At 39.0% G+C, this 26,476-nt stretch overlaps 1 protein-coding gene across 9 annotated transcripts in view; it reads right to left on the reverse strand.

The window, feature by feature from the left end:
* The window catches only part of LOC105193269 (transcription factor AP-2-epsilon), a 221,196-nt gene that overhangs the window by 13,645 nt on the left and 181,075 nt on the right, over positions 1–26,476 (reverse strand). For all 9 annotated transcript variants that reach the window (XM_039447134.1, XM_039447108.1, XM_039447101.1 and 6 more), the window contains 2 exons: positions 11,794–11,992; positions 3,632–3,750 (listed from right to left, as the gene is read on the reverse strand). In XM_039447134.1, coding sequence (XP_039303068.1) covers positions 3,632–3,750; positions 11,794–11,992 — 318 coding nt within the window. The remainder of the gene's footprint in view (positions 1–3,631; positions 3,751–11,793; positions 11,993–26,476) is intronic.

Below are 26,476 nucleotides of genomic sequence, written 5' to 3' on the forward strand. Positions count from 1 at the left end.
TGGCTGCTGGCACAGCGGATTGTACAACGGAACAGGGCGATTTATTATCTTGAATTTACACATCGCAAAATGCTAATCAATTCAGTGCATAATTTCATGCTTAATACATGAGGTTTATAATAGAGGATCACCGAATAGCAGCACCGAATCGCAAACACATTTTTTTATTCGACGAGATAAGTGACGGACAAAGGGAACGATTCAAGGGCCGGCGGTAAACATGGACAATCGGTCACCTGTCATTTCTCACATTTCATGTAAACAGTAGAAATTTTACCAAAAGGAAAGAACATCATGTTTTTGAATTAGTGTATCGAACGCTCGCCGTCGAAAGAATTTTAAGAAGATAATTTACGAGTCGCCTAAAAGAATTGCTGGAGAAATTGGAGTCAGTAACCGCTATAATCATCGGATAATGAAGTAGATTTGTGAATCTGCTTTGATACAAGAAAGCGCGACTGGAGAAAGCACATTTATAATAAACGGACATCTATTTTTAAACTTTCATAAGCCTGTAGCTTTCATTTCTTAAATTTGTTGTACTTTTTTTTGAAAGAGAAAAATCTCTGATATTTTCTTAAAAAATTTTGAACGTTCGTTCATTGCATCCTCGAATCCCCGTGGGTTTTCTCAAGGAGCGTTACGGTCGCGCGTGTCGCTCGCTGTCAAGTGTGGCCGCCGCCACCGCCACCGCCGCTTCGCCGCGCCTCGGAAAGAAAAGCACGGCCGATGTTTTATGGAAGGCCCGCCGACCATAAATTATAATCAACGTCCGTGCCAACACTCTAACAAACTTCCAGGCGCGTCATTAGGGTGCTGCTGGCGGAGGTGCGGGAAGGCGATTGTACGCGCGCGTACGCATTTGTTGCGCGCTCGTTATTAAGCGCTCTCTCGCGCAGATGGGATATCCCGTAGGAGTCTCTCTCCTCCTCTCTCCTTCTCTCTCTCTCTCTCTTTCTCTCTCTGATTAGCCGCGCGCAATGTCCTGTATCCGGTGCAAAAAGCTCGTACTCGTTGTTACTGTCATAATGCGGAAGGACGAAGGCGACGTCTCTAAAGCCGAGTTTACGTGGTTCGCCTTTGATGATCATCCGGGAGCATCATTCAGAAATGAAAGCGCAGTGAATTAGATGGGTCGCAAAAAAAAAAAACGAATGAATGAAGGAAGTGGAACTGTTTCTCTAGTTTCGTTCTCAGAATTAGTACTAGAACAAAGCAATCAAAATGACTCTTTATTTTTGTCTTTTATTACTCAAATTTATAACGATGCATTTTCTGAAATTTTCTCGACTTCTGTTGCAATATAAGCAATAATTATTAAATCGATCAATTTACCTTTTCTTTTTATTCAAAAATAATAAAATATAGTCATCGGTAGTTCTAGTATTACTTACTGTAGTTGAAAAATTGAATGAGATTGACAAAGACAAGTAAAATTAGCTTTTTAATAAACAATATAAGAGAAGTATAAAAGAATTCATACTAAGACAAAAATAAAATCTTTCTCGAATTAAAAACGTTCATGCTTAGCGTTAAATGTGAGATACAGATGGCAGACTCTCAATTTATTTTCTTGTAATACTTTCTTGTAATACTTTGTTCTATCTTGCGAGGCTTTGGAACCCGTGCCGCATGTCTAAACAAAAATCCATTCAGCCGCTTAAATGACTCATTCAGGATGATCATCAGGCGTAGACCGTGTAAATTCGCCTTGATGCGCGCGCTATTCCGAAGAGATGATTTCATCACTGTGCCCTACGAGACAAGTGGGCGTCGCGAGGAATGTAATTCTTCGGAGTCACGGCGGAGAAGGAAGGTGTGCAAAGACGCGAACGCGGAGAAGTAACAGGGTTCTGCAAATTACGACGATCGTAAATCGAAAAGCGTTACATTTATACCGCTCGCGATAAATCGCTGGGAAGGCACGTGATTACGGTTACAATCGCTAACGCGTCGTCCACATGTCATCGAGTTCGATTAGTAAAGAATCCCACAAATGATTTGCCCAACAAACGTTTCATATGTAACCTAATCAAACTAAGTAAATGAAAATTGCGATTTTTATTAAAATTTTCGATGAAAAAATTAACACAGCTCTTTTTAAGTTTGTTCTTCGCTTAAACATTTTAGAAATATAAGAATTTAGATTTGTGAACGATCTCTTAATAAATTGAAAATAATTAACAAACTTACTCGAGAAAAGATAAATCTCTTAGTTCAACGATGCAAAATTTCTCGATTCAGATCAAGTTATGTGTGAAGGAAATTTAATATTAAATTAACTAATAATATAATTAAGTTATTAAGAATGTTAATTTATTATTTAAAAAAACTTCTTTCACGATTTAAAATATGATCTTATCCACTGATATATAATCCTATGATTTTCACTAATATTTAAAAAAATTTTGCAAATACACAACTGTCCAATAAAATCTCAATTTTCTTTAAATTGAAAAGAAATTCACATTACTGCGCTCTTATTTATCAAACTGTTAAAAATTATATAATGTTCTATCAAACTTTTGTTACGAAGAAAATAAGTCTTGAATCCATAAGAACAAGGATGATGCATTTTATTTCTATATGTTTTTTCTGCGTAATACAGCAAGCCAATTGATAAGATGATATTATGCCAGGTGAACGCTTCCAAAGATTTTTTTGCAAAAATATTACCGATACCGTCGGCGCATCATTACGCGAATGTGTGATGCGGGATATAAAAGTTACGTGTAAATATTGAGACCATATTACGGAACTGGATACATTGCAGGAAGCTTTCCGTTTGATTGTACGTTTTTGCCGTTCGTAACGGATACGATCAATGTTGCTAATGAGGAAAACGATTACCGGCGAAGAAAAAGGACGCATCTACCATTATCGCGTAGAAAAGAGGTTTTACGTTCGCGTTATTTTACAAAGATGATTTCATCGGCGCGCTTTATGGTACGAGCGTATATGCCGTACCTGCTCCAAGATGTAACAGAGTTTACGAGGATGTTGTGCAGTTCACAAGCAACCTTAATACTGCTTTGCCTGACAAACGTAATGTCTGTTAACTTATAACATATAGATAATAGGAAGTAATTTGCATTGGTCACTATTTTAAACGTATATACAAGCTGTTCTGGAAGCGCACGCTTTCTCTTAAGCGTATTCATTTAATAATTTAAACACGATTTTTCTCTGGTCAAAATCTTCTTGGCTGTCGTTCTCATCTATTAAGTTATTTTTCAAACTACGAATCAACATACCGTTAGTTAAGGTCAAGTTGAAATTAAACGAAGATTCAGATTAGCTTATTCAAGAATAAAATTCTAATTCTATTTCAAGCGAAAGGAAGCCTTGATCACATCTTAGTGAAAGCGGCAATTTGTATGTGAAATTCGTATGTAAAGTAACTTGAAAATCAGGAATAGAAACGGTCATGTATTATGTATATAGTAATACCCGCGATGATATCTGTTTAGCGAAGTCGTAAATCAAGATATATATTACTATTTAATTATTATTATGAGGTCTATACCACATTCTGTATTCAATACATATTCAGATTTATCGATTCGTAACATTTTTTAAGTTAATTTCTTAACCATTTGGTAGTTGAATCTTGGATTAAATAAACACTCACCTTCCACTAAGGATGTTAAGAGCGTGACGTTGGCGGCCTTCCTTCTACCGGCTGGCAGATTCAAACCAATTTTTTCCAATTTTTCCCTAAGCAGACGCCCGCCGTTTTTGGATTTAGCCCTGGAAAATACAAGATACATATATTTTTATATAAAGCTTTTTCGTACAACTTTCTTAATATCATTTAACTAGCACGATATATCATTTTATTGATGAAAAATTCATGACATTATACAATAGCAAATGTCATGTCATCTATTTCGATTCCCACGTAGATCTTTTTCCATTTCTCGAAGGAGTAATTGCATGTGTTACATTTGAGTTTCATATAACCAACATTCGATATATATATATAGTATAAAGTGCTAAATTCGGTTAGGTTAAAGGTCTCGTAGAGTGACATCGTACTCGTAGCCCGGAATTTTTTAACCGGTATGCTGCAGCACATTGATCGCAAAGGCTCTCCAAGATTGCCACGAAAATTTTAGAGAAGATAAAAAAGCGAAAGAATTTAAAAACAAGTAAAAATACAAGTGAGGCGTGAAGTAAAAAATATTTTTTAAATCTTTATGATATTGTTTACTCTCATTTTAACCAAAATTATATCATTGATATAAAATTACTTTTAAAACAAAATAAAATTTAAAATAGTTTATTTTTTATTTTTGTGTGGGCAATATTTGATAGACAATTACATATATTATAATATATACAAAATTATATTATAATATATACAAAATTATTTTAAAGAAAAAAAAAGATTAGAAAAAGAGAGAGAGAGAAATTATAATAGTATGGTTCGATAAATTTGGCTCGTTATTTAACGTACCGCAAATTAAAAAAAAAAAAAAAGATTTAAAAAACTGTAGTCGAAGTCAACAGTTACGTCAACAAGACACAATTGTTGACTTGATTTATTCTAACATGAAAATTTGCAACAACAAGGGAGTAGTTGGTTCATTACCATATTTATCGATCAATTATTTTTCTACCGTTCGCTAAATACTTGGTCGGACACATGCGAAACGCCCACGTCTTGACCCGTTCCGGCATGTGAGAATTTCGAAACGGAACTCCTCCATTAATCATTTCGCCGTGATCTCTAAAAAGATGAAATCGAGATGCGAGAGGGATGGCGACAACGAGAGGGAAATACGGTTGGATTAGCATAATCCGCGAGCTACGTGTGTCATCGGCGATTGAGCAAGCTCGACGCGCGCTCGAGGATGCGCTCGTACCGTTCGTGCACGTGCATTTTGTGGAATAGGACAGAGCCTGAAAGAAAGGAGCACTGTGTTCTTCGCACAAAGTGAGCTATTCAAGCTTAGCGCGGGCACGCACATCAGGCGAATAGAATTTTTATCGACATTCTGCGGTCTCCTCCGACACATGTATCTGGGTTAATCATTAAACGACGTAACGCCCCAGTGCACGATCGTAAAGATGAAGCCTTTATGTTTCGCGATAAAATTAAGAACCCTTCGCTGTAATTATGATTTCGGTCAATCAGACACGCCGCTTATTCCCTGCTTCTGAAAGAGTCTTTAATGGTAACGTGACATTAAGACTGAAACCGTAATTTAAACGCTAGTTATAAATGAGAAGTAAATTGTGCTGATAAATTTTTCAGTTAAATAACTTTAGAAATAGCTTCATTAGCTAAATGGCTCTTTATTAAATAATACAAGGATAATATGTATGTCCTTTCGATATTGAATAACGCAAGTAGCTTTTAACTAATATCGTATCGAATAAATAAACGTTTTCTTCTCCATATAAATTTTATAAAGAAATAAACATTTATTAGTTAAATATAATGCTTCTATACCAAAAATCGTGATCGTCCTCTTTACGCTGACTTGTATATCAAATGCGTATCGCGCGTTTCTTTGGACGAAGTCTATCGAGGCATCATCAAAAATTGTGTTTTAATCCTTTTACAGCCGGACAGCGACTTCATATCGTTAATCCACCGACGAGAAGAAGCTGCGAAGTAAATTTTTTCGTGAAACATCAACGAGAACGCGATAGTAGCAGGGACTTCTTTCCTTAACACACCCTGCTCATCCATCATCTTGGCCTGTTATAACGGTAACGCGTATCGCCTACCTTTGTTCGGTTCGGCCCGGTCCGCCCGGTAATCTTTCGCCGCGCTCGGCAATTAATACGTTTTACCGCTATGGGTTTTTAATATCGGCTCCACCGAATTTATGTTCCACGGACGTTCCGCTCGTTTTGTTTTCTCTGAACCGCGCGCGCATTCTCCCGTCTTATTTGGCGACATTGTACCTATTCGCTTTTAAACAGAACCGAAGAGAAAACAAATAATTATTTCTGCATCCAATATAATTACTAAAAACATATTTTCATTTATATCAATATGATGAACTTTTATCTTGAAGATATGTACACATGAAATATTGTAGTATTCTTATCTTAAATATGTTGCAATGCATACAAGACAACATATAAATCAACGCTCTGTATTTTTTTTTTTTTTTTTTGTTAGAGGTGGGTAACACTTTACAACACGTTGAAACTTTTTTCAATAATTTTCAAGAATTTAATTAACTTAATTTATTCAACCCGGGAGCATCCTGTATAATGATCATGTAGTTTCGTATAATTCTCCCACCTTAATTTATATTATCACGCATTGCAATAAAAAAAATTCAAGATCTGCTAAAAATTTTCCATTAGCGGCGCTCTAGCTTTCCGCCCATACAGATCCGCACGACGAGTCGTAATCAAACAATATGTAGACGCATGCAAATTATAAAACTGGTTTCAAGCAACATTATAATCGTTATCGATCGCATGCAAATCAAGCAGACAATTTTGCTGGGCAATTTCACATGTCCCGATCCCGCGAAAGAATTTCAACAAATTTAATTGACCGCGGAAAATGATCGTGCGACCGGATCGAACTCTCGATACTTAACGATCGCCGTTGTCGTCGTACCTTGGTACGTGACGAGAACGATGCTGCGACTCATTACCGGAGATTTGTCTCGAGAAGAATCCTCGTCCCACTCAGACGCATCGCTCTCTGTAAAGATTTCCGCGAGATTCGCAACCCTCGACGCCGATTCCACCGATAGGAAGATTTTGAATGGCGGATCCCTTGCTCCCCTGATTGCTCGAGACATCCTCGAACGTCTGGCATCGTTAATCGTCTACGGATGCCACGCGACGTTAGAAAACCGAAGGACTTTATGATCAAGGCTCATTCAAATATCCTCCGTATCGTCCGTTTCGCGAGAATGAGGTGGAATTATAATTAATAATAAAGTATAATGTATGCGTATGCCAATGTTACAGATAATTTACTGCAAAATACTCTAGGTTTGCCCACCTCTCCTTTTTACTTTATATTTAATATATTAAAAATTAAAATCTAAGAGACAAATTTATTTCAATATTGTTGATATTTATTAATCGTACGTTATTAATTTTCTAGAATTCTTTATTAATTCTTCAAAATCGAGATTTAATTTACATGTTATTTGTCTTCTAAAGTAATTAATAATATGAATTTATATTAATAACAATATAAATTACTAATACTAATAATTTAAATTATATTTTTAGATTTTTCTATTTTCCATAAAGATCAAATAAAGTTTTTTACTTTAAAGTTTGGCTACCTCTCCTTTTTATTTTATATTTAATATATAAAAAATTAGAACCTAAAAGATATATTCTAAAAGACATATTTATTTCAATATTGTTGATATTTATTAATCGTACGTTGTTAATTTTCTAGAATTCTTTATTAATTCTTCAAAATCGAGATTTAATTTACATGTTATTTGTCTTCTAAAGTAATTAATAATATAAATTTATATTAATAATAATATAAATTACTGATACTAATAATTTAAATTATATTTTTAGATTTTTTTATCTTCCATAAAAATCAAATGAAATTTTTTACAATTAAAATTTACTCGATAAGTAGTTACAGTTGGTAATAATAATTACGTTAAATAGTATCTGAATATAACCTTCTGATGGTTCAAAAAACTGTTTTGAACTTTTTATTATCTAGTCAATCAAGAATATAATATGTTGTTCGCGCAACTAAATTAGGTCGAACAAATTGCCTGATAAATCAGCGTTTTATTTCTACGACCAACAGATTTAATGATAGTCACACGCAGAGAATAATACGCGATCGATTCTCCACGCCAATTTTATTTTTTTTTGTCGCAAAAGTGAAACTTAACTGCAGTGTTTGTTATCGTGTTTGTAACTTACGTAATAATCAATGTGCGCATAATCTCATTCTAATTTGAATACATCACGACGTACGTATACAGAAAAACAGAGTAGATTCTAGAACGACGAAACTTCTGTCCTAACGGCGGAAGTCAGTCTTGTTCACGAGGCTTGGCGACCTTGCGCACGTCTTCCAAGCAGATGGTGGCCAATCGTGGAAGCCTGTCGGTATTCGACAGCAATTTACAGAGCAGGTGAAGGTTTCGTTAGGCCCAGGTAAATTTCAGGTCGGATAGATCGCGCCCAACGGGCCGTTTCACGTCGCAAATTCGAAGGTCGCACATCTCGGAATAACAAGTTAGGCGCGAGAAAAAATTATACGCGGGACGCATTCGAAACACATGTAATATTTTTTTATACAACGATTCGCAAAAGATGTTGCGCAATAGTGCATTTGTAAACTGAATAAAACGCTATTTCAACTTTCGCGAGCCTTCGTGTGTTTTGATATCATCGATTCGGATATGATATCATTTCGACAAGTTTTTTTGCTCACCGTGTTTGTCTTGTAACTCGTATTTATACACTTTTACTTTGTATTTACGTATCCCGTCTCTTAATAAAGAAGCCAATTGACAGTGTTATTGCCGGCTCGCTTATCCGACGAATCTTACGATCGCGAGTTCACGATATTTCTAGTAGACGTAACAAATGGTACCGGGACACTGGTACTTGATTTATATGTACACGGAGGACAAGGCTTGCGTGCGTGTACAACGAGAAAAATAAATAGAGCATGCAAAGCGTATGTTGCAAAATAGAGCTCAGGGCGATTGAAAATCGGTCGGTGTGAAAAGACAAAAACGGAAGGCGCGGACCTTCGACAAAGGCATGCTCGCGTACATACACGAGCGGTACGGCGCAATCGATCTTCGCGAGACGATCTCTCGCGGCATATGTATTGCGAGCGACGATCCTGGACCCTCGTGGACCCGGGTCGCCGCGCGAACGAGACCGAGAACAAGGTGGGAGAGACAAAAGGAGCGTAGAGGAGAGGAGAGAAAAAGAGAAAAAGAGAGAGAGAGAGAATCTATGGTGGCGAGTCTCGGCCCAACGTGCGTGTAATTATCGGTCACATCGCTATGCGAACGGATGAATTATAACGTCGCGACCGGTGCGAGATACCGCGCTCGCCTCGAGGCGCATTCGCTCGCTTACTCTCTCGCACGTCTCGAAGAATTGACATTCGCAGCCGCGCGAGTTATTAATGTCTCATTTGCATCGGCGGTACGGATCATCGGTCCGTTTTATTAGCGATCCGCGCCGCGATAAAAAAAAAGATTTTCCGCGCTTTGTCACTCCGGTCGCGGAACGATTAGCGCGATACGCGATCTTTTATCGCGGAAAGTGCGCATCACTTTTCTTTAGACACATATTTTATGACGAATAATGTAGAATTAATTCTGATTCTAGATAAAGCTCCTTGATTAATTCGAATAAAAAGGAAGATATTTCCTTTTTCTAATGTCAATAATAACTATAGTTGAAAATTTTCTTATAAAAATCAAACAAATCCATTTTTTTTTAAATCTAAATTGTGACAACAAATTATTCTCTATCATCACAATATGAATGGTTATATTCCGGCGAAAATTAAATAAGAAACGGAAAATATAAATAGGTTGTAAATATAAATTTTCTGGCAAAAATCAAACATGTCCACAGGTTTTTTTTTACGGATTTCTCAAAATATTAATCCTCAAGTAAAATTTAAATCATAAAATCTAATCTTTGTTCATATTATATATTCGAAAAAAACCATATTTATGGAGCAAAAAGACATATTATATAAAAGGATGTTGGTTAAGAGCAACTTGAAAACTTTTGTAAATAAAAAGCGAAAAAATTATTGATTTATATTTTATTTAATATTTCTTCCTACGCGTTTCATTATTAATATTATAAAAAAAAAGGTAAATGTAAAATGTCACTAAAATAAATTAGTAATAAATACAAAATTCTCGCAAATAAATCTACATATGTTTTTTATTTTTTCTTTTAAATGGGTCCTCAAAATATTAATTGAAACCTACAACTTTGTTTTTATACCCATTACATGTTCAAAAAAAAATTATCATATTTCTTTACTATATTGATATAAAACGATTTAAAAATGAGAAATTTTTTGTTTCTTGAAAATTTAATTTTTTGGACTTGTTTGGTTTTTGTAGGAAATCCTTGAATCATATTTTATGCAAATTTTTTGTATAAAATTATTAAAAAAATATAGTTATCGTTTAATCGGATACATTCAACGTCTAATAAATTAGTATGCTGTACAATAAAGTCTTTTTTTCGAACTTGTTTGCGACATTGTGAATTTTCCTATTGTGTGTATTCTCCCGGAAGATTTCGAAGTAATGGAGCGAAGCGGGCGCGATTTTGATGCTTCAACGGTAATTTCGTGATGCTTTATGAGTGTGAGAGAGAGAGAGAGAGAGAGAGAGAGAGAGAGAGAGAGAGAGAGCCGGTGCGAAAAGTAAGGAGTGCGTGGAAGTATATATCTGGCCGCTTGCACGGCGATTTATCCACGCCTTTGGTGATAAAGCATTGCGCAATGAGCGGTGCTCTAACCGGATAAAACGGCGAATCAGATAAAGGCGGGGTGCTCTCTCATGAGGAGCGTCTATAAATCAGGTGACTGTCTGTGCATGAGAGGGCCGGATGAGCTGAACGCGCGAGTTTATTAATTAGTCCCGCGGATAAAGCCATGTAACATCGAGCGTCTTGTGGTCTTTTACGCGCGCACATTGTCCCGATCGCGCGCCGTGTCAGTTATACCGATTACCTCGATACGGCGGCCGGAAATGTCGGCGGTAATGTGTAACGCCGTGTGTTTCGTATTTCATTTCTCACGCGTGGCCGCAATAACCGCGGCGAGCTATAACAGAGCACGATATATCCGGGACCGCGGATTGTTGCATCTTCAATGCGCCTCCGTAGGAGGCGCGATGCTGCACTCATTATCTCGCGTCGCCTCGCCTCGCCTCGCCTCGCGCGCGATGGAATATTCATGAGAAATCGCGATCGAGCCCTATTTTCATTCCTCACACATACGATAGACGCTTTAAAGCACAGCCCGCCAGCGAATCCACGAGAGATTCGTATCAATACACGAAGACTAGACACAGCCTCTCTCTTGCAGCGATTTCAGCTGGTCTGCATCGGTATGTACCATCTGTGTGGAGCTGATGCAAATGTGCGTAATGCGTACACTCGTGCAGGGTTGCATTATGACGGTTTTATCCGAATTACCGACGTTACCGATTACAACTACTCCGACTATTTTGTGAGAGTCACTTTGTGCATACTCAATATGCACCTGTGCGGTGTACCGAGCCCAAACGAACACGCAGGCACCAGTGAAGAATCAGGTGTTTGATCAGCTGAACACCCAAGTTGCACCGACACTTGAAATATGCAATCGGTGCGCGCTCCAGCCGAAATCGCTATTATATTGTTTTAGATCGGCAACATTTAGTTGGCGTTTCTTCTGTAATTTTCGCGATTCCGGTATAGCGTCGGAACATCTTTGATCTCCATCCGGCGAAAGCCGCGTTGATTCTCACGACAACGACATTCAATCTCTTGCGTGTAATACCAAATTAGTCTAACGGTTTCTTATAGGTTGCCAAGAGCCCGAGGGTCCGAAACACGCGCGTGATTAAAAACGGATGAATGAATCGCTCTTTCTCTCTCTTTCCTCTGCCGAAAGAATGGCTCGGAGAATTTTGCCAGGGAGAAAAAAGGAAAGAGAATTATCGTATCTGCGAATCAACGAATCTCTCTTTCATCGAATTATCGCGACGAGGAAACGCGAACGATCGACGCATTCGTTTCTGTACGCGGGATTCGTTTCGCTTTTAAAAAATAGTCTCTTACCTTCGTAACACGCCACCGAGAAGACTCGCGTTCAAACATTCCGGCGGCGACAGTCGTCTTTGAACCTCCGCTACCGTAACTTTGTACTTGCTGGTGCTGCTTAGTAACGATAATCGTCCTGGGACCGAACAGAATACGTCCGACGGTTGCGCGTTTCCGGACAACATAGCCTTCTCGCTCCTGTCCGAAGGTTTCAGATCTGCAAAATAAAAAAATGTAATTGTTAGAGTGGCCCTAAAATTACCAAGAATACCGAGATCCAATTCATATGTATCGTATTCTGTAAAATGGATCATGTTCATAAAAAAAAACAAAATGAAGAAATAAACGTAAAATAAAATAGACAAAACTATCTACAGATGAGACCAGCGCATTGATAAAATCTTAAAATGTCAATAAAAACAGCAGACAATACCTGTAAGATATTTAGTTCTATTAAGAATATTAATAAGATTAGAATCGTTCATTTGGCATCAAATTTTAAGAATAGATGTATAAAATAGATCGCTCGCGCAGGAAATAAAAGTAAAATAAAACTAGGAACTCTATCTCCATAGACAAAATCAAGAAAATCGTAGAACGTGAAACGGTAGATCAATGAAACGATAGATGAATGAGATACTTAATTGCTCATAATAAAAAAAGATAATAAAAGACTTTTCGCGTATCACTAAATTATCCTATTTAGTAGACGTTTGGTGTATGCTAATCAACTACATTGCGTTGGACATATTGCCGACACATATTGATCACAAGGTCGCTGGAATATCTCGACGAATGAATGAATACCTGGCATTATTCATAGCTGATTCGCGTCGATAGGATTTTCAGCTCGCACACCCGGTGCGACCGTTAGGAACTCCTCCTGTTACGTTGATAAGCAATCGGTGTAATGGCGCGACTTAATAGCTTTAATGAGCCGAGGAAAGATTTCCAGGAGTTATCGGGCTAGCTCAACTTTTTCATCTAACGAGCGTCAAAACGAGTTTTATTAATGGAGTTCGTTATACTCTGGGAATGAGAAATGGATGAAGAGCGATACGTCGATCGATGTCACGGGATTTCTCACGATTTATCCCAATCTCGGCCATTTTCGTTCTCGTCGACAGAACGATAATAATCAATTTCGTCCAGCGGGCGAAGGAATGCAATAATCCAGTTAAAACTGCAGTATAGTCCATTCTCGTAGGTCAAAGTGAGAGATTCGCGACTCGGTGGAGCAAGAAATACCAGAACCAAAGATCCCGATCCGAAATTATGTTATATAATCTCCCCCCCCCCCTCTCTCTCTCGCTCTCTGTCTATACGTGTATTTGCGTGCGTAACCGTGATCAGGGCAATATCTTCGGCGAATATTTTAAATTCGCCGGTACCATTCCTCTCTGTTTTAGCTCCTATGCATCGGATAGCCCCGCATTATTGCATCGTTGCCCTGGAATGCTTAATATCGTGCCTTGGGGCCCGGACAAAGCGCGTTATTACATGGCAAAGAGATGGTCAACTTATAACTCGCTGGGGCTCTTCATCTTCGCCAACGCACGAGGGATGTATCTCGCGTCGAAATTTTATGTCTTGGAAACGAGGAAGACCGCTGAACGAGAGACGTTTCATAGACAAAACCTGAAACCTTTTTCGTCTTTTTACTAATCAAGAGAAACGCAATTCTCCGCGATACAAAGAACCTCTATTTAAGGGAAAGTTGTCTGCTGAATGTGTAAGAAACGCAATATTGTATCTATAACTTAAATGGCATAATAAAAAGGAAAATAAAGTCTCTCTTCTGCGAACAGAGAAATTCATCGTGGAATATTTATTGTCTTAATATCAGCTAACTATCGCTGCGTTTCGCTTGATACATCGCCGGGGTCTCGACTAAATGCACCGTCATTCAGCGAGTTAATGTCAGCGTGTTATGACAGATACACGAGGACGGCTCTATAAATCTAACCGATAGATATCTCACACGGCATTTTTGCCGGGCGTACCATTCCCGCCGCTCTATCGCTCCTGCGGCGCGACGCGACGCGACACGGCCTGTGCCGTTGTTCGTTTCGTTACCCGTCGAAACGTAAAACGGCGATTGCGACGCGGCAAGTTGTGCGGCGAGTTGTAACGCCGAGGGCGCACGTCGCTCGAGAATACAGAGTTACACGCAGCTTTGATATTCATGCACGGAAGACGTCGTCGTCCACGTCTTCGCCACGCTGCAGCATCGCGGACGAGCGAAGGGGAGAAAGTAAACAAGTTGTCCGCATTATCTATGATTGCCGGTATCGATCCGCGTCAATGCCTCGATCCGACGGGTCAAACGCATAATCAATTTCCGTGATCATCAAATAGGTCGACTTGTCGAGCTTATGAATTAGTGTTTCGGAAGAAGCCACAATAGAAAGAGGGGGGGGGGGGGAGAAGGAACAAACGCGTAACGGTCCTGGCAGTCGGTGTTAGTCGAACAATTTGGTAACACGTTGAAATGATGTCAGCGAGAGGCACAAGAGAAGAGAGAGACTGAGGATAAAAAGAAACGACGTGTGTCGGCGGATACACGATCTCCGTGTATCGCCGTGACTCGCGCATCAACCGTGCGTTCCCTCCTCGTTGCTCCATGGGCCTGATATTAGCGGATACGTTAAGTATGGGTTTTATACGGATTACGTTAAGACGACGAGTATCGTCCCTTTTTTTCTGAATGTATATTTTCATACCTGGGAATATCTGCGGGACAATAATACTGTCTTCCTTTTCTTCCTCTCGCAGAATCTTCAGACATGTTCGCTCTTTCTTCCTTTTCTTTCGCCTGATTGAGACTCAGTTATTTTTTAGCGGAAGTACCGTTGTAGGAAGACCGACCTCGAGCATTGTTAATTGCGGAAAATTTTAATCTTGTGCTCCTACTTCGAAATTCGAGTGTATTCTACATATTTTCATTCGCTAGTGCATACTCTTGCATCATGGATTACAACTAATTATTACAAACGCGACGTTTTTACGCAAACCTTACCTATTTTCGATGAATTCATCGTAAATTGATGATACTCGTAAAATTTCAACTTCTTTTTTTAGTAATTGTTATTGAAAACGAGGGATATAAAATATATTTAAATTGTAGGTAAAAATTGTTATCAATACTTTCACACAATTTATGAGATAGTGATATAATTTGTAGTGTTTGAGGTAATAAACCTGTAGGTATGCAGATTTTAACCACCAATTTAATAAAAAAATTGTTAGATAAGCGAATAAATTATTTTATTATATATATTTTAACATATGTATAGTCTCAAGTTCACGTTTTAATAGCTGCATTTGTAAACCAGGGTCTTCGAACTGTTTTAGATGACTACTGTTTGTTGCATCCTCTGATACGAATCACTCAGAAAAGTGGAACTGTCGATTTTTGATAAAAATGCGTGACTTTGATTTCTTTACAATTTATTTTAAATAAATTGTGACTAAAAAAAAGTACTCTGAAAAAAATTTACGATTCCTAAGAGGTTCATCTAAGTGACCATCTAAAATATATGACAGTTTGGAAGCCCTGTTCAGTTTCATGAAAACATTTTGTGAACTATGCCTTTTCACACACGTATGTTAGATTTTTATTCGATGTCATCCTTTTATCTATCCTCTTATTTAGCGGTCCTTAAACTCATGGATTGAAATATCGTGTCATTTTTAAATGTTAACAATTAGGAAAATTAACAAGATCGTATATTCCGGATAAGACACAAGTGTGTATGTGAATGCAGGGTATAATAGAAACTGTGCCCGTCGTCGTAATCCGAGACTTGATGTAATCGGCGAATTTACGGTCGCGTTTAATTGAAATCTCGCGAATCTATCGCGAAACGCATAGTTTTCGAAAGACAGTTATGGTTCAGTTCGTCAAGTACCAACGGCGGCACGTACGCGTCGTTAGAGAACGTCGTTTAGAGACGCCTAAGTGCTGCGCGCATTTCTAACCGTCCAATGTTGCTATCTCGAACACTTATCTCGATTCTAGTAACGGTTTATGAACGTATTATTAATTTATTTAATGAGGATAGCTCAGGCTTCGCTTATTTTACTCACAATCAGTCGGGGTCGGCATCTGTAGTGCAAAACGTATAATTATCGTCTGCTGCTGTAACCTTTTGCCGTGTGAATTGCGAAATCGTCTCACTCATCGGACGGACAATCACACTGGTCTCTCCATCGCCACTTAATTATTCCTACCACGTCGAGTAATTTGATAATCGCGTAGGCGGATTTGTGAGACTACTCGAATGAATCACGATCGATCTCATTGTCATGGCACGCTCATTTTTTTATTGTCGTGTATTTCGGCGCTTAATTATTCCTACCATGTCGGGCAATTTGATAATATCGTGACAGGAATAAGCGGATACATGAAACTTGAATGAATCACGATTGATCTCCTTGTCGACACGCTCATTTTTAATTCTTGTGTAATATATTGACACTCTGCTGTCCGTGCCGAAGATCCGGGTTCAAATCTCACTGGTCAAAAGCTCTCTGATTCGATCGCTATCTCTTGGAAGGCAATAGCAAACCGAGAATATCTTGCCAAAAGAACCACTCTAAATTAGGCCCTGTTCGAAATCGGCATTTAAATTGTAGGTCTTATATATTATATCTGTGTCAATTGTGAAAAGTGCACACCACAGAAATACGTTGAGGGATCACTACGCTCTGACAAGAACCAAGGAGTAGAGAGAGATATTGACGCGGTATTGGATGAAATAGACAAAACAAAGATATCTCCTCCTTCGTCCCGTTTCGGGAACGCTAAACGAAATAGAATTCTAGCGAAGGATAACTTTGTTGAAATGTATTCAGCAGCGAATTGCGTCTACGAGTACATGAGTTATCGAGATAACAATCACGTGCGCCGTACACTTCGAGATGTGCTCCGCTTCTCTTCGAGCAACGTCGCACTTGATACGCACTCGAGTGTCTTTTTCATAAAATTGCCATCGCCGTAGCTCTCGGACCTTGGATAGTGCTCAAGAAAATAACGCTAGATAATTTGTCAACACGCTATCGCAAATTCAGTCTGCGAGCGCAGCGCGTCGCGGAACGGAACGGAACGTCATGCGGTTTGCTCCTCGATTAATAATTGCAGATCGACGATAACTTGTGCAATGTTAGGATCCCATAATAATGTTCCAAGTTTGTCCGTGCAACGCGCATAGTTCGTATATATACCGCTCGCAACCGTTTAATACCGTCTGAAGTCTCTCGATTACACAGCAGCCTGAATCACGCGCGACCATGACACAGGAAGCACTTTACGTTCTTACGTCTTCGCGTTCTTGCGCGTCTGTTCCGAGAAACATCTCCGAAGAAACCTATGAGAAGACTCGGCTCGCAACACGAATTTTTTTCCTCTTGTTTCAAACCGAAGTGTTGTGAGCAGAATAAGCAAATAAGAATTATTTAGAGTAAATTGGTCTTCTCCGCATTCAAAATAATAGATTTTTAGATTTCTCTAATTAGAAAAATATAAAAATAATTCTCTCTCGCGTTTATTATAAAATAACGTAGTTTTAGATTATTCTTTTTAGAGAAATATATAAAAAGCTGTGCGACAATACTGAGATAAAGTGCTACATAATTGGCTTTAAATAGTTTAATAAAGTTTTCTTAAAGTTTTTTTTTTTAACGAAAGAAGTCGCTGATGACAATCTTTCAAAATTCTAAATTTTCTATCAAACATTATTGAAAATAAGAGATATAAAATATGTCTAAATTGCAAATAAAAGATTTATTTATCTGAATAGTATTTATAATGATAATGGAACGAATTGTAATTTGAATTTTAAAACCAGTTCGAAATGTATACAGGCTTTGAACATTAATATTTTAGGATAAGATAAAAAATTTTCTTATTATTTTTGAACATATATGTACGTTCACAGGCCCACGTTTAAAAAAAAATGTGCTACATTTGTAGCAGGAATAAAGTGCTTATGTTTCCTGTTAGGTATGGGCTAACTATCTCAACTAACTATTCAATCATTACGTAATACTTTGGTAACATTCCTTATTTCTCTGAATGATCTCAGAATGTTACGTCTAGTTAAATGGAAGTTTTTAACCTGTCGGGATACAAATATTAAGTAATTTTCAAATACAAGATGTAACATGATGTATCGTATATCATTAAAAACAGGTTACACGTATGAAGCAAAACTAAAGCAACATCGTTAGAAAAATTTCTAATCGCTCGATAATACATATTATAATCTTATTACATATGAATCTTAAACATGCGTGTACATCATCATTATCAGTTATCCTCATTACACGGTAGTTGAGTAGAGAAATTTAAATTTTGATAACGTCACGCGAAAATTGCCAATGCAATTGATGATTTTATCACGATGGATAAGAATGACGATTTCAACAAGTAAGTAAACGATACCGTGAGTAAAGTGCGAGTAAGTAAACGACACCTGAGATTTATTTATGAGATTTTATTTATGATCCTAACGAGCGTAACTAGGCGACGAGTGTAAGACCGTGGTAAGCAAATCCCGATTTGCATAATCGCTTCTATTTAATCCTAATTAGGAGGCAGTTCAAACGCGTGTTCGTGAGAGGATTATTGGGAAACGCGAATATGCTCATCGACGAGCGAGCTCGACTCGTAAAACCATCGACCGCGAGTCGTGAGCCGTGGGCGGCTTAATTAAATTCCACTTCGAAGTCGATAGCGTGGAAAAGTAATAAATCGATGCAGCCGCGCGGATATCAGCTGCTCATCTCATCGCCGTCGGCTGCTGAGCAACAGGCCGACAGGTAGTTTTCGCCGTAAAAGACGAAGCTGTCGCACACTAGACGTTAGCGTTTGAACAACATATTGCAACTTTACAACCGTCCCTAAGTGCAGTAACATTGTCGAGAGTCAAAGGTGATGACAATAAGCGGTCGCTTAGCCGTCAACAAGAGTCTCTTGGCTGGAGTGTGCCGCTCGCCGTTTCTATTTTATAGCTCACGCGAGTGGGGGATCTTGTTAAATAAGATAAATACGATCCGCAAGGTGAAATCGGTGCGGAAAGGTTTCGTCGTCCGTCAGCGCGATAAATGCGCATCTATTTGTATGACTTGGTTCATCAGGATTGTTGGCTAATCGTTTGTTGAAACGAGGTTGAATGGAAACCTCTAGATGATATCGTTGCGTCAGTAATACGCGCAGTTCTACTCGAAAATTCGACGTAAAAATCGATTACTTGTCGAAATAAAATTCCCTTACTGAAATAGGATTCTCAAAAAATTTTCATAAGTAAAATCCGTTTATATCCGTCCGACCGAAAAGAAAAAAAAACAAGTTTTCATGGGAAAATGGCGATTACAGTCTACAGAAGTATTCGCTAAAATCGACAATCACGATAATAAATAAGGGAATCCTCTGTGAAAGAGAGAAAAAAGGGGAGAGGAAACATCGAAGATGAATGTACCGATGCGTCGGAGATCCTGACAAAAGATGCGATACTCGCGAGATTAGATTCGCCGCTCGCTCGCGAGTCTCGGTTCGATCAAAGAAAGATCTCAGTCGGCGGTTAAGTAACGCAAAACTTGCGTTCTGCACAACGACGGCCGTTGCACAACGACGTTGTGCGGCCGGTTTTGATCGCGGCCAGGTATTCCCTGTCATAGAGCCGCGGTTCATAGAATGTCTAACGAGATAGATCATAAACAACAATGGTCTAAAGACGATACGAAGGCGGGGATTCGCTCGTGCGAAGCGCACAGAGAGAGAGAGAGAGCCCTCTCTGTTCACCGGGGCTTGCATCCACCATTCAGCCGACCGCCGCGCCGTCAATTGCCTTCTCCCCTTATCTCGTTATGGGATTTCTTTCGCGTTACAACAAGGAGTCACAACAAGCGCGACTACGCGATAGCCGAGGAAGAAATTAATCGTTCGCGCGCTTATTCCAGTGCGCGGAAAAATACACCTGTATGTACGAGGAAATGTAGCAATGCTAATGCGAGGCTAAAAGCGATGCCCGGTGACACGCCGCATTCATTACAGACCTCGTGTTATAAATCGCTGTCGCTTTTTCTTCTTCCCGCCCCCCTCTCTCTCTCTTTATCTTTCCGCTTCGTGAAACTCAATTTCGTAGAAGAGTGACATTAACAAGAGGTAATATTCTCGAGGCCACTTCTCTGATTACGACAAACTTTGGCTACGTCGTAATCTTAAATGCTCATGTCCAGCATTGTACTTGCCGCGGATGATTTTACCGCGTTCCCTGTAGACGAGCTATTAATTCCAGCGCCTGAGAAAAAGACACGCGTGTGCGATTCACGTTCGCTCGCCGGTACGGTAGCAGCGTTCTGGCGTATCCTCGGCAACTATAATGGCAATTGCAGGTCCAGCCCAGGTGTAATTTTCATTCCAACGGAAGCGATCGAGAGGAGGCTGGGACGGCTGCTGCGAGGACCGAAACACGTTGGCCGTCGATAATGAAGCAACTGCAACGATGGCGAAACGCCACAGTTCCACCATAGGTGGGCATGTACACGCTCTCTCGGTTCTCTGAGAAAATCGGTGTGGTCGCGAGAACCACGTGCGGACACGCGATAATATGCAGACTGCACGTCCGGTAGAGAGGGAAGTTCAGGAAGTCGTTACATTCGTCGATAACGCGATTGCACGTCAAAATTAATCAAACCTGAGCACAATACCGTCATTAAAGTCGCATCTAGAGCCCATTAGACTGTCGCACAAACGTTGTATAATTATTTTTAAGTGTGCCATAGAAACGAATGACGAATCCGTAGTTGTGCTATTAACGAAGAGATACACGCTTACGAAAATAATTGTTCGAACAATTAGTTCCGTAATGTATATAAAAATTATCTTGTTTAATATTATTTCGCCACAATGTCATCATCTTTTGCACGAATTTTCAAATGTTAAATAAAAATTAGATAAAGACGGAGAAAAGATAGATCGGCTTTATCACTGCGGTTTTATTAGTCTATAACTTAAATACTTCGTCTCTAGAGAAACCATATCAACAAAATAATCAAATTGAGGCAAGTGTCTCGATTCGCCTGTGGAGCAATATCTAAAATTTACACGCAAATATCAAACAGTCTTTATTAATTCTTTTATATTTGTAATGTCTAAACCAGAAAGTTCGTTTTTTTTTAAATTCTCATCCTGTCATTACTGAAATATTGAATTCGTCTGTGCCAAAGAATAATACTGAAGGTTAATGCCAAAGGATAATAATAATCAAGATACGATTGAATGAATGTGCAGTTAAATGTTCAAAAAGTGCATAGATAATTAATTCAATTGACAAACAATTCAATTAAAAAACGAATTCACTACAAATTGAGATCTAGGATGAAGCTGATGAAGGCTGAATGCAGTACTTTAATTGAATTCGGTAAAAGAAATAAAGAAATAACAATGTAATGATATGTTAAGGCGAAGCAGCTGTGCTCCAATTTAATCGGTAGCCCGTCGATGAATGAGCGGTCGTACGAACCTTTCATTATAAGATCGTGGATTAAAAAATAAAAGGAGAGGAAAAGGGAACGAGAACATCTCTTTTGATCCAGCTACTTTCTCGTGTTGCCTAAGTTCGTCCCGTCAACATGTTTCTCCAAACAGAACGGCTCGTCTCTCGAGATGCGCGCTCCATTGATCTTTCATGCTCTCAACGAGCCGATTCTTAAGATAATGATGACGCTTGTTACTGCGGAAAGAGTATTAGTGAACGATATACAAAAAGCAAGTGTGCAAAATTTAAAAAAAAAGCAGCGATAATAGTATTTAATGCGGCGTTGGACTGATGTTGATTTATTACACGAACGGCGATACGTTCGTCCTTCAATTAGCCTTGAAAGCTCGAAAACAAGTTTAATTTCTCATTATTAGAGGCGTATTATTACACTGATAAAAAAAAGAAAGGAACTCTTGCGTATTAGAACTTTTTATGGACACAACATGGATAAGACGTGTGTTGAAGGTCCTTGATGAGATGTACACCGCGACATATAATTTCTGGAGATATGATTACCAGCATTATATAGAAAGCTATTTAAATCGAGTTAATAGCATTATCTCGCGTAATAATCGCTTACATAATGTCATGTATAAATGTCAATTCTAATGTTGAAGAAGTAACGATATCGTTAACATTATCAAATAGCGATACCCCCGTCGAATGATTGTAATAAATTAATTATAATAGGGTATTAATAGCAAGTGAAGCTACCTGCTTCGGGGGTTATTTTTTCAAAATTAAAAGGAATATATGACAAATGAAAAGTATGCTAATTAGGAAATAGACTGACGAAATGCCTTTACAATCAATATACACGCTCGATGATTGAGCAATGACGTAGCTTGAAATGTTCATTTAGATGTACAGATAGCAAATTGATATATGTTCATGACTTGCAGATAGTACACATTAAAATTGGCGCATGTCACGTGCAACGCCAGAGTTCATTAATATTAGGCATATAAAACGATAGTCTTCTTTTCTCTTCCTCTCTCTTTCTCGTTTATTATTAATCACAATTCTCCATTCTTATAGAAATTGCTCAAGATGCGCTTCACAGTCGTGGAGAATCATGTCTTCAACAATCATAAATAACGATTAAGTCTAATGCAAATCTATCCAATTAAATATTAATTACAAATTCCAAGAAAAATTAGCGCGCGTGTCAAAGTAACCAACATTCCCCCGCTCATATATGCTCCACTATCTAATCGCAAAAGAACTTTCATTGCAACATTAAATTCAAAGTCAAACAAAATTTTGTCACGTATTATTTTGCGTATTCTACGATATGTTTTTGCGCCCGTTGATTTCGAAAATAATTTCTATTAAGCATAACAAATTCCATAACGATTGTGACGAGAATGTTACTTTCATCAAGTTTTATCGAGCTTCAAGTGTGGAACTATTAAGTAAAGAAATAGAAAGCAAGGATCGAGAAGAAAAGTACATACATATATCGAAAGAGATCCGAATATCAATGGAGGAAGCGGAGGAAGCAGAGCGCAAACTAACGACAAAGCAAATTGGTGACAAATAAGCACACTGATGTCTGTCGTTAATTCACCCGCGTCATAAAGTCGAAGAAAAGAAACTCTCACCGATGCCGGGGCCCGGCGATTCACTATTATCCACAGCCGCGGGCTGTTTAGAGAAATCATTTCGTGCGCGAGCGATGCAACCGTCCCGCCGCGTCCGTGATTCTAATGAGAGGCACACTCTCAGCGGCGTGCGCACCTACGTATGATTTATGATTTATGACGCGATTATATAATGTCGATTATTACGATGGTGCATCGATACACTATAAATTGATATAGCCGCGGCACTCGCAAAGTACCGACAAGCGATGCGCAATTATTACATGTGCACGCTCGTACGGATTTTGCAAACAGATGCGAGCAAACTCGTCGCGTCTGCGGATCCCAGTCTTCTCGAGGACTGCGTCAAGGCTGGACCGACAGTATTGTGTAATTTTTAATAAAAAAAAAGTTCTGTCTAGACGCAATCAATAGATAACGCTTGATTTTTTTTCTATTTTTGAAAGTCTCGTTTTTTTTATGTCCACGACCGATTCAAGTAGTTTTTAACTCTTTAGATCTACCCGAATGGAAAGTTCAGGTAGATCGGCTAACGGTGTGGCACGGTGCGACACGAAATGCGTAAGAGATATTTTATATCTCGGTAATGATGATCATCCTGGAATCGCGTGTAACGTCCGGAGATCTCGTGCATTACGTTACGGCAAGTGCCATTTATTACATCGCATTTTATTCGTTAAATATGACGTTTGCATTTCCGGACGAAATGAAATCCGGCTTCGGATTCGCTGGACCGATGCGCGGCCGTTTAACGTTTCCGTAGCGACAAAGCGACGCGGCGACGATCCCGGCGGAAGAAAGGAACCTCGTATCCCGAACAAAGCTCGAAGGGAGCACGCGCGTCAGCGTGAGACAATTATCACCACCATATACGTGACTGCGAAATATCTCCATCTGCGAATAGCCTTGAGCGCGTACATAGTCGGGCCGCGCTCCACACGTGCGTCCTGCACACGCACAAATAATTTCCTGGGCAATCAACGCGCCGGAAACTTAACCAATCGACGCGTACCAACGACTTCGCTTACTTCTCGACCTTGATTGGTTAGATGGTGTGACTGGGGTGTGACTTTTCGACCGTGAAGGGGCTCCACGCCGAGAGGGCTTCCGCCAGGCGGGGATCCACCTGGCCCCCGGGGCAACTACAAAGCAACGTTGTGATCGTTAATTTCATTAGGGGTTGATTTTAGGAGTTTAGCTGCCTTCATACAAAGATGGTGGACGCCCTCCATTCGGAGGGGCACCACGCGCGAAACGTGGTTCCGCCTGCTGAACAATATGAGAGGCAGCAGCACTCACACCTCTTCGATATTGGAAATTTGGAATCGATCAGCGTATTTTTTTTCCCTCGGCACCGCCACGTGATCTAGATTAGAATTAAACTCATTGTTCACGAACGTATGTTTAATAAAGAGCATATTTTCGGCAAATGCAAAGGGTGAAAATTGTTATCGTAATCTGCCAATCTGACAACGCAAGTAGAATTGGTGGGAATGAAGAGCGCGATGATTAACATCCACCGGTTCGCAAAAAGCGGCAAGGTGGAGATATTGAATAGCGCGAATAGAAAAGAAACCATTAAAGTCGCACGTCTGTGTCGTTAGTTGGCCTTCTTCGGATGATTAATTACTTTTGATTCTTCTCATGGCTGTGCCGTGTGGATAATAAATTAATCCGTGCAAATTCGCATTGTAGAACACGTGTTACCTTAAGTAAGTTAACAAATACGCAGGGAAGAGATCCGTGCGTTCCAATACCTATTCACATGTCACAAGTTATCATTTTTGGGATGGAAGTACGCAAATATTTTTTTTCAAAATAGTTTGAACTGTTAATCTTGGCTTTCTCGTTCGAACTACAACGCAGTCCGATGTGTGAAAATAGACAAAACTGTTTCTTTTTTTTCCCTCTCTTTTTTTTTCGAAAATAGACATCGGCTTTTGAATTGCTTTCGGCCGCAATCCATTGCGCGCGAAGTCGATTGTTTTTCGAGGTACGTAAATAAATGTATGTAATCAAAACGATGAGTCGCAGATCGAAAACTCTCTATCAATTTGCTCCAACCGTTGTAGCTGTACCATCAAAATTTTGTGAGCGTCATCGCTAGCGAAAGAATCCGTTCGTCCTCGATACTTCGTAGCTGAGCTTAGCTGAGCTAAACTGGAGCACGTCGTCGTCATCGTCGTCGTCGAGCCAAGGTAAGTCGCGTAATTGTATAACCGGCTTCCGAGAAATGGAACGCACCCAACTATACATATATCATCTATATATATATATATATATATATATATATGTTTTACATTTTGTTACTAAAAAAGTTACCACAATAAATTTCTAAATAAATAAATAAATAAGTCCAAGACATTTCGATTGAACAAGTCACAATCAAAAGGAGTAACTTTGCAAATTTCTTTCCTTCGTTATAAATCGTTAGATGGGAATATTGTGTTTAATATTTAATTTACATGTTCAAATAAACATGTTGTATCCGAGTAACGTTGCATCTCGCGTGTATTTCGTACCGGTTTTGAAAAAGAAAAGAAAATAAAAATAAAAAGATTCACGGGAAGGAAAAGAAGATCGCGCGAGAGAGAAGGGGAGACGGAACGATGGAGAGCAAGAGAGAAGCGGAATAGGAAAAGACCGGCCAAATAAGCCGTCGCAGGACGAGTAACGAGGCATATAATAACCCTCGGTGACATTCGAACAAACAGCCATCTGTAGGTAATACCCCTGTGGTGAGGAACGCCCCGAAAACTACACCCCGCCAAGAAATTACAATGACAATGAACGAAATCCGATCCGCCCGCGGGCACGCACTGTATTTCTCTTTTTTTTTTCTTTCTTTTTGCCCTCGCACCTCCTTTCGCAGCGCGTACACGCACGACTCCACGCGTCCCGGTGGTTCTCGGCCATTGTGCGACGCGACGATTCGAAGAGGCGAGAAGAATTAGAACGTTGTAGAAAACGAGGGTCATGTAATACATTTGTGGGCCGTACGCGTACGTGGGCTCCAAAAGTCGTTGTGTTTCCTACAATCACACGTTTCCTAAGTGACGTCGCTAAATCGCTATATCGACGTAACCAGATCCTTGTGCATTCTGTCAAGTTTTAACACCATAGAATTGTAATGTCCGCATTGAGATAAAATAAATGTAGCGAATGTAATTATTCACACATTGCAATAAAAGTCACGAATCAGAAACTCTCAAAAAGTCCGTCGTAATTCTGAAAATTAGAATTAGAAAAAGATAAATGGCAAGCTAAACTGTGATTAAAGTTAATCTGTTGTACATTGATAAAAATGGACATAAAGCAATCGGAATGACTGATTACATTTTTTTTTATCAAATTTATAACGGCAAATTTTCCGAGATTTTTTGATCCGTGACTTTTATTGCAATATTATAAATTATTACATTAATAAATTTATTTTCTCCTCTCATTTCTTTGAAAAACATACGTATACAGTGTATTTAAATAGTAGAAGTAAATATATGTTAAACGTTGATAGTTCCAGTGTTAATATATTAACGTAATAATTGTAAAGCT

The sequence above is a fragment of the Solenopsis invicta genome, chromosome 1, assembly GCF_016802725.1.
Source record: "Solenopsis invicta isolate M01_SB chromosome 1, UNIL_Sinv_3.0, whole genome shotgun sequence".
NCBI lineage: Eukaryota > Metazoa > Arthropoda > Insecta > Hymenoptera > Formicidae > Solenopsis > Solenopsis invicta.